This window comes from Populus alba, chromosome 6, assembly GCF_005239225.2.
Source record: "Populus alba chromosome 6, ASM523922v2, whole genome shotgun sequence".
NCBI classification, from domain to species: Eukaryota; Viridiplantae; Streptophyta; class Magnoliopsida; order Malpighiales; family Salicaceae; genus Populus; species Populus alba.
The window spans coordinates 25,585,348-25,599,766 of record NC_133289.1 but is presented as its reverse complement, the minus strand read 5'-3'; the positions used below and the strand labels follow the sequence as shown (position 1 = coordinate 25,599,766).

At 30.8% G+C, this 14,419-nt stretch overlaps 2 protein-coding genes across 2 annotated transcripts; both read right to left on the bottom strand.

Annotated features, from left to right (window-relative positions):
* Nucleotides 1-2,866: 2,866 nt before the first annotated feature.
* LOC140955718 (uncharacterized) lies at nt 2,867-4,948 on the bottom strand. The gene has a single exon (XM_073409900.1). It carries the CDS (start codon nt 4,946-4,948, stop codon nt 2,867-2,869), a length of 2,082 nt encoding a protein of 693 aa, XP_073266001.1.
* A 4,365-nt stretch (nt 4,949-9,313) lies between these two features.
* LOC140955717 (uncharacterized) lies at nt 9,314-11,399 on the bottom strand. Its single transcript, XM_073409899.1, has 3 exons — nt 10,689-11,399; nt 10,019-10,593; nt 9,314-9,830 (listed from the first exon to the last, which is right to left on the bottom strand). Exons 1-3 carry the CDS (start codon nt 11,397-11,399, stop codon nt 9,314-9,316), a joined length of 1,803 nt encoding a protein of 600 aa, XP_073266000.1.
* Nucleotides 11,400-14,419: the final 3,020 nt, after the last annotated feature.

The following is a 14,419-nucleotide window of genomic DNA, read 5'->3' as shown; positions in this document are numbered from 1 at the left end:
TTCTCACTATGGACTGCACTTTGCAGTCCATAGTCAATGGCATAAAAAAGGCAACAAAGCAAAAGGAAAAAAACTAATTGGGTTAAAAGAAAAAAAAAAATCCTATAAAGAGAAAAAAACTAATGAAGAAAAACAAAAAAAATCTAAATTAACTGGGTAACCCGTCAAACCTAAGATCTGTATCATGAAAGTCTAATAACTAAATAGAAAGAATTTTAATATCAACAAACTAAACTAAAAAATTTTAGTTTAAAAGGGAAAAACAAAGAAGAAAAAACCTATACGGAGAAAAAAAACTAATGAAAAAAAAGAAAAAAAATCTGAATTAACCGGGCTAACCTGTCAAACATGAGATCTGTTTCATGAAAGTATTATAACTAAATAGAAAAAAAATTAACATAAACAAACCAATTTTTTTTAAAAAAAACTAAAAAGTAAAAAAAAAACGCATCAGCCTTTTTCACTGTGGACTGCACTGTGCAGTACATAGTCAAAGACACAAAAACAGCAAAAAAACAAAAAGAAGAAAAAAACTAAAGCATCAGCCGATAACTAAACAGAAAAAAATTTAATATTAATGAACTAAATTAAAAAAATATTAATTAAAAAGAAAAAAATTATATAAGAAGAAAAAACTAATGAAGAAAAAGGAAAAAAAAATCTAAATTAACTGGTTCAACTCTTCAAACCAGGTTAACCCATCAAACCTAGGATTCATGTCATGAAAATTTGATAACTAAATAGATAAAAAATTAACAGCTTGACCTAGAATTAACTCGGTTAACTTGTGAAACCAGGTTAACCTGTCAAACTCGAGATATGTGTTATAAATATCTGATAACTAAATATAAAGAAATTTAATATTAACAAACTAAACTAAACGAAAAAAATTAATTAAAAGAAAAAAAAGCAAAAAAAAACTTCGGGTTACCTTGTTAAACCAGGTTAACTCGTTAAACCCGAAATTCGTGTTATGAAAGTCTGATAACTAAATAAAAGAATTAACTGGGTTAACCTGTAAAAATAGGTTAACCCGTAAAACCTGAGATATGTGTCATGAAAGTTTGATAACTAAACTAAACAAAAAAAATTAATTAAAAAAAAAAAGCAAAAAAAAAAAACTCCGAGTTAACTCGTCAAACCAGGTTAACCCGTTAAACTCGGGAGGCGTGTCATAAAAATCTGATAACTAAATAAAAAAAAAATTTAACATTAACAAAAAAAAAAAAAAGAAAAGGACGGGTTAACCTAGAATTAACTAGGTTAACCCGTGAAACCTGAGATATGTGTCATGAAAGTCTGATAACTAAATAGAAAGAAATTTAATATTAACAAACTAAAGTAAACAAAAAAAATTAATTTTTTTTAAAAAAATTTGGGTTTACTCGTAAAACCAAGTTAACCAGTTAAACCCGAGATCAGTGTCATGAAAGTTTAATAACTAAATAAAAAATTAACTTTAACAAACTAAATTAAAAAAATTATTAAAAGAAAAAAAAACAAATATAGAAGGAAAAAAACTGAAAGGCATAGAAAAAAAAAGTTTTTTTAATGAAAAAACAGCTTTGAAAAAAAAAAATGGCTCAGCCTTTCACTTTGAATTGCTACAGTGAAAGGCAAAAAATATTAACATTAACAAACTAAATTAAAAAAATTATTAAGAGAAAAAAAACATAGAAAGAAGAAAAAAATTGAAAGGCATAGAAAATAAAAAATTAAAAAAACAAAAAAAAACAATTAAAGAAAAAAAAGCTTAAAAAATAAAAAAAAAAACGAAAAAAAAAAAGCACAGCTCAACCTTTCACTCTAGATTGCTACAGTGAAAGGCTGAGTAATTTTAGTATATTTCTAATAAAACAATCTCCAAGTTAACTCAATAAAACTTCACTTCAATTTAATTAGGTTAAGCAAATTGACTAGTCAAATCATTTGAATTTTATCAAATTAATTTTTAAAAATAATTAAAAATAAACTTAATTCAAACAATATCATGAATTAAACAAGATCATGAATGGGTAAGATTTTCTAGTCAACTCCGATTTATTAATTATAGTTGTATTGTAGACCTAATATCTCAAAAGTTACTTTTTTTACTATTATTCGTGTTTTAATTATTTTCTAGTAAAAAGAAAATTGATACGAAAGCTTAATTTAATTGGTGAAATTTCTTAAATTTTATACGAAGAATTAAGAACGTGAGATTTGTCTTTAGTATATAAAAAATTCTTAATATAAAATAAATTTTATATTTAAATAGTAACTAAAATGTCAAAATCAATAAAAAAAATCAGATACTATTCAAGCCATTCAATTTATAACGGATGAGTTCTTATCATTATTTTTATCAAATTGAATAATATATGTAACTGATATTGATAGTTTTAGACCTATCTTATGATAATTTTTGCAATAATTTTTGCAACCGATTATTGCAGATAACTTGAGATTACATATTGTTTCAAATCACTGATCGGTCGGTGAGGAAATCAACGGCTAGCCCACTAGTTATGTGGTGTACTTTGGAGGTTCTTCCTTGAACTTGCTTTGAGCTCTTTTGTGTGTGTGTGTGTGTAATTTGATAGTATTAAGCGTATGTTCACATCAGTTTTTGGATAATGAAAAACAAGAAAATGTTTGTTTCAAGAAAAAAGAGAGGAAAGAACACAAATAAGAGTTCAGCCACTTGTAGCTCAAACATTTCCAAATTTCTTTTTTAATTATTTAATTATTTAGCTGATGAAGAGGAATTGCATAGAGCCAAAAAGGCATATTATAATCATAGGTACATGACAAAGTCCCATCCGAATTGAAGCATTATAAATAATAGTACTAATCCAAAAAAAAAAAAAAAAAAAACAATAGTACTCTATACCTCATTCCCAAAGACGACAGGCCCGAGAAAATCATAAAGCCTTTTATCACGAGCATCCAATTCGTCACTTTCTTCAGGTGGGCATTGCTTACTTAAACCGAGATGTGCCATGAGAAGACAGACATGAGTGAGTAGCTCCCCACCTCGGGCAAGTGCATCAGCATGCTCCTTCCATCCACAATGACTTGCAGCATACATCAGCATTTCCACCCACACTTCACTTATCATTTCCCATTTCTTTTCATTTTCCCAACCATCCAGTGACTCTGATGACTCCAATGACTGCAATGACAAAGCAAGCATGCAACCATCTAGTAGGGCTGACTTTTTTTCCCCTTGTCTTCTAATTTCTTTTAACGTGGTAGGCGGACTTTGAAGCAATTCATAGAAAAATGCTTTCACTTCAGCTTCGGGAAACGATAATGCATCCAATTCATCTATGGAAATATAGTTGTTCTTCGCTTCTTTATGAGTATTCATGATGAATAGGAGACGACTCAAATGAATTCTAGTGTCAGTATACCTTGTCCCGCTAAGCTCAATCGCTAACATATTTGGACATTGAACCAGGAGATACAACATGTAGTTAGATAATGATCTGCTCATTGCGCAATTTTGATGATTCGCAAAACCGCTCTTCCTGGAATCGTCAACGTAACAAACATGAGTAGCAATGTGCCAAGTGAGGAGGCTATGACTGAATTCTACACGAGTCACGCTCCATCCCAATTTAGGTAAACAACACTTGCTTAGAAGCGAATTGGAACCTCTCTCTTCCAACAGCTTATGGAGGACATCCAAATCACTGGTATCGGGATCGTTCTTTGAACTTTCGTACCTTGAACGTTTGTCCATAACTTGTTTGAAGATCAATTCTTTTAAATTCTTGTCAGCATCCACCCTGCTATGAATGTTCCAATTCCCTGGAAAGTACTTCTTACGAAGCTTGTTCACCGGTTTCTTTGATAGAGCCCTTATTAGGTTGTGTTGTCCCATTAATCTTGACCATCTTTTGCGCTTCCTGGAAAAAGATAGCAACAGAGAAAAACAACGGGTTCTATAGAGATTAGGAAATGCTTTTTCCAGCCTAATAAGCCAAATCATAGGCCAGTCGGAAAAGAGATGCCCAATGATAGAGTAACTTTCAAGGCAGACAACTCCACTCAGCAACACGTAAGATATAATTCTATCGTTTTTCGAATAGACACTCTTGCTCTTTATCATTATTGAGAAGGAAACTAAAGCAAAAATAGAGGATAAGAAAGTGACTGAGCGGATAATGAAGCGATGCCAGGAAACCGTTGCCACCTTAGAATAAAGGCGATCATACTTGAGTCCCAGCTCAATTTCTGTCAAATGGAAGGCTTCCTCGGCTTTCTTTTCAGAAAACAAATCATAGGTGATTTCTTGATCGAAATTGACGAGATCAAGATTTTGGAACAGCATCTTAGACGTATTGAACAAAAGACGAGCTTCATGAAGATATCTGACCTCACTTGAACTTTCGGTGAAGGAAAATATTATATCTTCAATCTGGATGGAAGGTAGTTTTGCAGAAGGTTGCCGTGACAAGTTATTGGATTCCTTGTTTCTTTTGAAAACCCAAATCCTTTCACCATACTTGATCATTCCTGAAATAAAGATGGGAATGGCTACCAACATGAAGGCATTTTCTCTCAACCTGAACAAGACATAACCAACCACTCCAACTCGAGTTACTAGTTGAAGAAGGTGATTTATCAATAATTTGTCGAGTTCATGCATTGAATAAGCAGAGATAGTTCCAGGGCCACCAATGTGAACTAGAAGGATTGGTGCCCAAAACACTGGAATCAAGTTCGGATTTGTGGAGTTGGCTACGCTGCGAGCAAGGATACCCAATGAAAAGATTGCCACCGAATCTGCGGCCAAGTATGCTAACCAAAGAAAATCCCCGCCGAACCCAACAGTATACTTCCGTCGTTCTCCTAAAATGGTGAGGATGATTTGAAGAAGGAGACCAAGTAACATTAATGAGCGAATCTGCCATTCATTCCATAGTTCTTCAATATCTAGAGACAAATTTACCAAGTCCATCTTTGACGACTCGTCCCTAGCAAACACATTTTTTCAAAATAAATCCACCTAAATCAGCACAGTTTCCAAACAATTTGAAGCAAAATGAACTTGAGAAAATTAAAAACAGCATACAAAATGACCTTTTCTTCATTGTTGTTTAATTAATGGTCATTAGGGTGGTTTTGGAGAGGGACGCGAACCCTAGCCATATGAATCAAAACGTCTCTGCCAAATTACTATTGAAAACTAGTTAAATGCCTCTACGTACGTAGTGGGTATCTACTTTAAATCATCCAATTTGTAAATAAGCAAACTAATTTCAATCGGACCATCTTTATTCTCATTGTGTTTATATATAAGTAATATCTATTTCATCCGTTAATACCTAATACTATTAAGTTAATCATTTTTTAAGATTTTTATAATAAATATATGGACTTTGTAATTTTTATAATTATTAATTATTGAATTCATTCATAGTAAGTTTAAAAGAAATATTAAATATATACTTAAATAATACATGTGTGAAGCATGTGACAAAGAAATTAACTAGTCATTATAACAACATGTATTCAATACATATTCATCCATTGACTTGATGGTTTTCTGAACCTATCAATAAAACTTCATTATTATCATAACAAAAATTTTATAATATTCAATTTAAATGTTTGATTGCTCTCCTATTTTAAAACGAAATAATACAAATTATATATTATGATTTAATAATTTTATGAAGAAAGGACCAACTTGAAAAATAATAATGGGTGTAAATGACACATTATTCAACTAATATACTTTTACTTATCATAAATAGTTTTAAAAAAACATGAAAAGGACTGGTCTCATATTAGAAACTTTTTTTTCTTTTTTTAAATACATGTATAGAAAAATATATTCAATATACATCTAAAATAAAATATTATATGATGATTTTTCATTAGATTTAAGTAAAATTAATAAACACAAAACTAAAACTTGAGATTCAAACCTTTTCATTTAAGATTTTTCTTTATCACTACCAAAAAAATTGACAAATGCAAATGGACACATCGATGAAATTTTTTCTTCGGTATATTACGTTGAAATTTACAAATAGAATTGTTCGTTGTTTATATCCGTTGGTAAAACACTAACATGAATATTCTCCCAGTATATACTGATAAAATTACAATGAAAAAAAAGAGTCAAACAATACGATGACATGTAACTTTTATAGATGACGTTACCAACAGAATTAACCTTATGGTAAAGTACATATATAAATATGCCAATAAAGAATATTATAGAATAGAATTCTAATATAAGATGTTGTAATCATTACAGTCTCTCATGTATCTATCAGAATAGGATTCTAATATAGGATGTTGTAATCATTACAGTTACTGCAGTGTTCTACTGCCTCTATATAAATAGGAAGGTTGACTAAGGCACAACCCAACACATTCTATTATTCTCAACTTGATATCAGAGCTACAAAACTCTAAAATAAATTAAACCTACTTTTCTCAACTTGGTATCAGAATTTTTAGATATATACCGATAAAATTACAGAAGGTATCATAGTGAGATTTAAAATAAAAAAAATTATATGGTGACATTGCAATTATACCAATATAGTTATTATTAGAATAATTCTGTCGGTAAGTTGATCGATAATTAAGGATCTCATATCTATGAAATCTAATTTCATTGTTTTCTATTACTTTTTTTGACAAGGTAAAACACCTACTTACTCTATACATTTATGGAGGAGCCATACATCTTGATAGTGTTCAAAAGTTGTTAAGGTACACACACATTATTTTATTAAAATAATAATAAAATAGCATCACCTTTATATCCACCTAAAATATCAATAATAAACTTAATGCATAAACAACAGCATAAATACATACATTCACTCGGAGCTTGAAGACTGCGCTACTGTGTAAGCAGCTTTAGTTGCCTTCCCAATCCTGGTGCGACAAATTTGTGTTTTAATTATAGAGATTTTGATTTATTTATGGAGATTGTGGAGCGCTATGAACTTGGAAATGAAATTCCTGTCAGTAACCAAAATGTTAAACGTTTTTATACTGCTTAGAAGGAATAGAATAAATTATTTACTCTCGTCACAAGCTATATACAACTTTATGAAAGGTTTAATGCACACATTAAAGGTAAGTATATAGAATAAATTAATTCCTCTATTCACAAGCTGTATACAACTTTATGAAAGGTAAGTATATAGAATAAATTAATTCCTCTATTCACAAGCTAAACCTCGAGGACTTGGTTGCCTTGCTTTAATTTTCTAATATACAACTTTATGAAAGGTAAGTATATAGAATAAATTAATTCCTCTATTCACAAGCTAAACCTCGAGGACTTGGTTGCCTTGCTTTTAATTTTCTATATATATATATATATATATATATATATAGAGAGAGAGAGAGAGAGAGAGATTAACGTGGTGGGTGTCCGGACCAGCTTGTGCGCACTTCGACTAATCCCACGGGCCCTGAAGTTAACGACCATGTAAAGCCTCCAGTGGCCATCATATGAGCAACCACAAAGCTCGAACCTGAGACCACATAGGGAGCAAACCTCTTAATCTCAAGTTCTTACCACTAGACCACCACCTAGATGGTTAACTATATTTTTCTTTTGATTGCTAGACTTCAGTCCTCGTACCTTTCTTTAATTTTTGGACACAATCTCTTGTTGTACTTGTATCAATATATCTCCTTGATTAAGTAATAAGTTAAAGGGTATGAGAAATTCACTATTCATCAACGTTCAATACAATATAGATTACAACAGTAATTCACAGTGCATTTGTTTTTACCTTTTTATTTTTTCCACTTTTTTGTTTTTTTTTGTTTTTTTTTTCTAAAATTATCTTTGTCAATTTTAGTTTTTTAATATTGAGCTAGTTAAAAATTTTACTTTGTAATTTTTTTCCTTTAAAATACTATGGATTGCGACGGTGTTTTCCCACATGGTTTTTCTATTTTATTTTTTTTATTTTTCAAAATTATGTTTGTTGATTTTTTTAATATTGAGCTGATTGAGAATTTAGTTTTGTAATTTTTTTTCTTTAAAACATTGTTGATTGCTATAGTGTTTCTCCACATGGTTTTTTTGTTTTTTTACGATTTTCTCCAAAATTATCTTTTTCAATATTGACCTTGTTAAGAATTACAGTTACAATATGTGAGGGAAACACTGTAGCTTTCCTCGCAAATTATTGTGGATTGCTACGGTGTTTTTTTCCACATAGTTGTTTTTTTGCTTTTTTTATATATTTTTTCTAAAATTGTCTTTGTCAATTTTAATTTTTTAATATTAAACTGGTTAAGAATTATAATTACAAATAAATACAAGTAAGGCTAAATCATGTGGGGAAAACATTGTAACTTTCCTCACAAAACACTATGGATTGATACAGTTTTTCCTCGCATGGTTTTTTTTCCAGTTTCTTTTGTGTTTTCTTTTTTTGTAATATTTTTTTTCAAAATTATCTTTGTCAATGTTGTTGTTACCCAGTTTTAAGTTTCCATAAAAAAAAAATGAAAATACAAAAACATATATATATATATATATATATATATATATATATATATAATATTCAGAAAAAATCTAAAAAATAATGGGAGCGAAAAAAGAATGTTAGAATGCCAAAAAAAAAAAAGCCAAAATTTGGTTGCCTGGCTTCAATTCTCTGTATTTTTCTTTTGACTGCTAGACTTCGGTCCTTATACCTTTCTTTTTGGCCGCCATCTCTTGTTTGTACTTTATATCAATATATCTCCTTGATTATCATTATTGCACGTGGTGATTAGCGTTAAGGAATTGTTAGAATTGTCATCTACTTATTTGGTGTAGAGTTACTTTGGAGGTTCGTATGTGAAGTTGCTTTCATCTCTTTTTTTTTTTTTGTGTGTAGTTTTGATAGTAAGATTATTTTCACATCAGTTTTGGGATAATGAAAAACAAGAAAATGTTTGTTCAAGAAAAAAAAAGAAAAAGAAAAAACACAAATAAGAGGGCAGCCACTTGTAGCTCAAACATTTCCAAATTTCTTTTGTAATTATTATTATTATTATTATATTATTATTATTATTATTATTATTATTTTATTATTATTATTTTATCTAGAATTTCTAGAGCAATTTATACATAATAAAGAAAATAATTCTTCTTAATCAAGTTTTAAACTGAACATATATCAGAACAACAAAATAAAGCTAAACCCTAGAAGCATTTAACTAAGCTGATGAAGAGGAATCGCAAAGAGCCATGATATGTTAATCATAGTACACGACAAAGTCCCACCGAATTGAAGCATTAAAAAAATAATAGTACTAATCCAAAAAAAAAAAAAAACCAAATAGTACTCTATACCTCATACTTAGAGACGACAGTCTTGAGAAAATCAACAAGCCATTTATTACGAGCATCCAATTCGTCACTTATTCCAGTCTCGAGAACATTAACAAGCCTTCTATACCGAGCACCCAAATCGTCACTTATTGCAGGCGGACATTGCTTACTTAAACCGAGATGTGCCATGAGAAGACAGACATGAGTGAGTAGCTCCCCACCTCGGGCAAGTGCATCAGCATGCTCCTTCCATCCACAATGACTTGCCGCATACATCAGCATTTCCACCCACACTTCACTTATCATTTCCCATTTCTTTTCATTTGCCCAACCATCCTGTGTCTCCAATGACTGCAATGACAGAGCAAGCATGCAACCATCTAGTAGGGCTGACTTTTCTTCCCCTTGATCGCTAATTTTTTGTAGCATGGTAGACGGACTTCGAAGGAATTCATAGAAAAATGCTTTCACTTGAGCTTCGGGAAACGATAATGTATCCAATTTATCCATGGAAATTTCTTTATGAGTATTCCTGATGAATAGGAGACGATGCAAATGAATTCTAGTTTCTGTATACCTTATTCCGCTGAGCTCTGTCGACGCTAACATATTTGGACAATGAACCAGGAGATACAACATGTAGTTAGATAATGATCTGCTCATTGCGCAATTTTGATGATTCGCAAAACCGTTCTTCCTGGAATCGTCAATGTAACAAACATGAGTAGCAATGTGCCAAGTGAGGAGGCTATGAATGAATTCACACTCCATCCCAATATCTCACGGAAAAAACCCTTGCTTTGAAGCGCATTGCGACCTCTCTCTTCCAATAGCTTAAGGAGGACAAGGAAATCATCGGTATCGGGATCGTACCTTGAACGTGTATCCTTGACTTGTTTGAAGATCAATTCTTTTAAATCCTTGTTTACATTAACCGGGCTAGGAATTTTCCATTTCCGCATAAAGTGCTCAAGAAGCTTGCTCATTGGTTTCTTTGTTTGAGCACTTATTAGGTTGTGCTGTCCCATTGAACTTGACCATCTTTTGCGCTTCCTGAAAAATGCTTGTAACGGAAAACAGATTCGACCGACAATATGAAATGCCTTGTCGGATGTGAAAAACACAGTGCTAGAGTAACAGTCAAGCAAGACAGCTCCCACCAGCAACAAGTAAGATATCATGGTATCATTTTTTGAATAGACATTCTTGCTCAGTGTCATTATTGAGAAGGAGATTAACGCAGAAATAGAGGATAAGAAGGTGATAGAGTGGAGAATGATGCGTAGAGAAGAAATCTGTCACCTCATGTTAAAGAACCATCTCAACCCAAAAACTTAAGCTATTAGGTGAGGCCCCAAGATATGATTTATATTATTCTCTAACACTTTACATAAACAATTTCATAGGTGATTGTTTGATCGAAATTGCCGAGAAGAAGATTTTGGGACAGAATCTGGACCGTTCTGTACAAAAGACGAGCTTCATGAACACGTGTCACCTCACGTGAACGATGGCTGATAGAAGGTTGATATAAATCTGCCATCGGGATGCAAGGTACGCTCACAGAATTAGGTTGGTTTGAGTGGGCGCTAAAACTCTCTGAGGTTGCTAACCTGAAAGCCCAAATCCTCTCCCCGTACTTAATAATTCCTGAAACCAAGATGGGAAAGGCTACAAATATGATGATATCCCTGCTCCATAACTTGTATAAGACATAAGAGACCACACCAGCTTGGATCACTAGCTCAAGAAGTCGCCTTGTCCACAATTCATTGTCTGCCAACGAATAAGCCGTAATAGTTTCAGGGCCACCAAGATGAAGTAGAAGGACTGGAGCCCAAAATACTGGAATCATATTAGGATTTGCTGAGTTGGTTTGGCTGCGAGCAAGGATACCCAGTGAAAAAGTTGCCACCCAGTCTGCTGACATGTATGCTAACCAAACAACAAAACGAAGCCAGAATCCGGTGGCGTACTTCCGCCGATCACCAAAAATGGCGAGGATAGTTTGCAGAAAGAGACTGAGTAACATCAACATTCGAAGCTCCCATCCATTCCATAGTTTTTTCAAACAATTTTGACTCAGATGAAGCAAATCCATCCTTGATGACTAGGGCATAACAACAAAAGTTTTCCAAAAAAGATCCACCTAATTAAAATCATCATAGTTTCAACCAATCCAAAATGAACTTAATTAAAGAAAAACTAAATACAAAAAAATAATAATTAAAAAAAGTCCGTTTCAAAGCAATGGAGATATCCCACGACTTGTAAAATATGACAAATAAACTACTCAAGAATTTAATTAGATACAAAAATTTTAAATTAAGTAATTCATTTAAGAAGCCAAGCCTAGTATTGTTTTTGAACGAATCCAAAAAATTAGTTTGAAAGAATAAATTATATTGGAGTCCCTTGTTCTTAATTAAAGATCCGGTGGTGTTTAAATTACTTTCACAAAATAGTTTTCTAATACAATTGAATCCAAACCCTTTTCTACCCTCACAAAAGTTTTAACACTCAAAAACTTATTATAATATATATATTCTAGTTTTCCTTGAAGGATTTTGCAAGAATAAATAAGAGCAACGATGGAAATTATATCATTACATCCATTATTAAAATCATTTTGATTGATCCACGTGTCAAAAGAAAATAGATAATATATCAAATATTTTATATAAGATCAAAATATGATTATTTTTAAGTATTCTTTTATTGGTTGGTACAAAAATAGGAATTCTAAAAGATTTTTTGTCTAAACAATAGCGTATTTTCTACACATGGATCATTTTACACTTTAAATTTTCTTTTTAAACATAGTTATTAATATTGAGCCTATTAATATCAGAGAAAAACAATATCTTTACACCAATTTTACAAATAACATCCGTGCTTCCTTCCTTCCTTCCTTCCTTCTTTTTTATTTTTTTTATTATAAACTTTAATATTTAGTTATATCGATAGAAAAACTAGGGATTTGTTTTTTTTTTTTTTAATGCTTTGTTTTCCTCTTCCATGTACACTTTAATATTTAGTTAAATTTCATATAAAATATGAAAATAGACACATTAACTCACATCTCAACATTCCTGGAGATAAGAAAGTGGAAAAATAAGAGAGCATGGAATAAATATTTTACTTTCATCAAATGTAGCAAAATAACACATCTTCAAGAAAATAAATTTAATTAATTAATAAAAAAGAGTTTTCTAGTTTTCAAAACATATTTTTGAAAACTTTGGAACATTTTCAACAAGTTCAACACACTGGCTTTCAAAATCATATATAGCCCTAGAATCAAACAAAAATTTACGTACACGAGCAATAGCGTAGTGAAGTTTCAACCACAAAAACTGCCTTATCATTGGTAAGATTATTAAGGATCTCATATCTATGAAATCTAATTTCAATGTTTTCTATTACTTTTTTTACAAGGTCACACACCTACTTCCTCTATACATTTATGGAGGAGCCATACATCTTGATAGTGTTCAAAAGTTGTTACGGTACAAAATCATATACATATATATATATATATATATATATATATATATATATATTTATATATATTAAAACAATAATAAAATTGCATCACCTTTATATCCACCTAAAATAACAATAATAAAAAACTTAATGCATAAACAACAGCATATATACATACATTCACTCAGAGAGCTTGCAGACTACGCTCCTGTGTAAGCAGCTTTAGTTGCCTTCCCAATCCTGGTGCGACAAATTTGTGTTTTAATTATAGAGATTTTGATTTATTTATGGAGATTGTGGAACGCTATGAACTTGGAAATGAAATTCCTGTCAGTAACCAAAATGTTAAACGTTTTTATACTGCTTAGAAGGAATAGAATAAATTATTTACTCTCGTCACAAGCTATATACAACTTTATGAAAGGTTTAATGCACACATTAAAGGTAAGTACATAGAATAAATTAATTCCTCTATTCACAAGCTGTATACAACTTTATGAAAGGTAAGTATATAGAATAAATTAATTCCTCTATTCACAAGCTAAACCTCGAGGACTTGGTTGCATGGCTTTAATTATATATATATATATTATATATATATATATATATATATATATATATATATTATAGATTAACGTGAGTGTCCGGGCCAGCTTACGCGCACCTCGACTAATCCTACGGGCCCTGAAGTTAACAAACTATGTAAGCCTCTAGTGACCATCATATGAGCAACCCATAGGCTCGAACCTGAGACCACAAAGGGAGTAAACCTCTTAGTTCCAAGTTCTTACCATTGAGCTACCACCTAGATGGTTAACTATATTTTTCTTTTGATTGCTAGACTTCATTCCTCATACCTTTCTTTAATTTTTGGACACAATCTCTTGTTGTACTTTGTATCAATATATCTCCTTGATTAAGTAATAAGTTAAAGGGTATGAGAAATTCACTAATCATCAACGTTCAATACAATGTGGATTACAACAGTAATTCACAATGCATTTTTTTTTTTTACTTTTTTGTTTTTTTTTTTCACTTTTTTGTTTTTTTTTTTCACTTTTTTGTTTTTTTTCTAAAATTATCTTTGTCAATTTTACTTTTTTAATATTGAGCTAGTTAAAAATTTTACTTTGTAATTTTTTTCCTTTAAAATACTATGGATTGCGACGGTGTTTTCCCACATGGTTTTTCTATTTTATATTTTTTTAGTTTCCAAAATAATGTTTGTTGATTTTTTTTAATATTGAGTTGATTGAAAATTTAGTTTTGTAATTTTTTTTTTAAACATTGTTGATTACTATAAAGTTTCTCCACATGATTTTTTTGTTTTTTTACGATTTTCTCCAAAAATTATCTTTTTCAATTTTATTTTTTAATATTGAGCTAGTTAAAAATTACAGTTATAATATGTGAGGGAAGTACTGTAGCTTTCCTCGCAAATTATTGTGGATTGTTACGGTGTTTTTTTCCACATAGTATTTTTTTAATATTTTTTTTCTAAAATTATCTTTGTCAATTTTATTTTTTAATATTAAGCTGGTTAAGAATTATAATTACAAATAAATACAAGTAAGGCTAAATCATGTGGGGAAAACACTGTAACTTTTCTCACAAAACACTATGGATTGATATAGT

What these genes read in the sequence shown, in the direction of transcription:
- LOC140955718 (XM_073409900.1), bottom strand. Translation starts at nt 4,948, where the DNA reads ATGGACTTGGTAAATTTGTCTCTAGATATTGAAGAACTATGGAATGAA.
- LOC140955717 (XM_073409899.1), bottom strand. Translation starts at nt 11,399, where the DNA reads ATGGATTTGCTTCATCTGAGTCAAAATTGTTTGAAAAAACTATGGAAT. An exon ending in TCACCTATGAAATTGTTTAT is followed by an intron (nt 10,594 to 10,688) that starts GTAAAGTGTTAG and finishes ATGAGGTGACAG; the next exon opens with ATTTCTTCTCTACGCATCAT. An exon ending in CTTGGCACATTGCTACTCAT is followed by an intron (nt 9,831 to 10,018) that starts GTTTGTTACATT and finishes CCTATTCATCAG; the next exon opens with GAATACTCATAAAGAAATTT.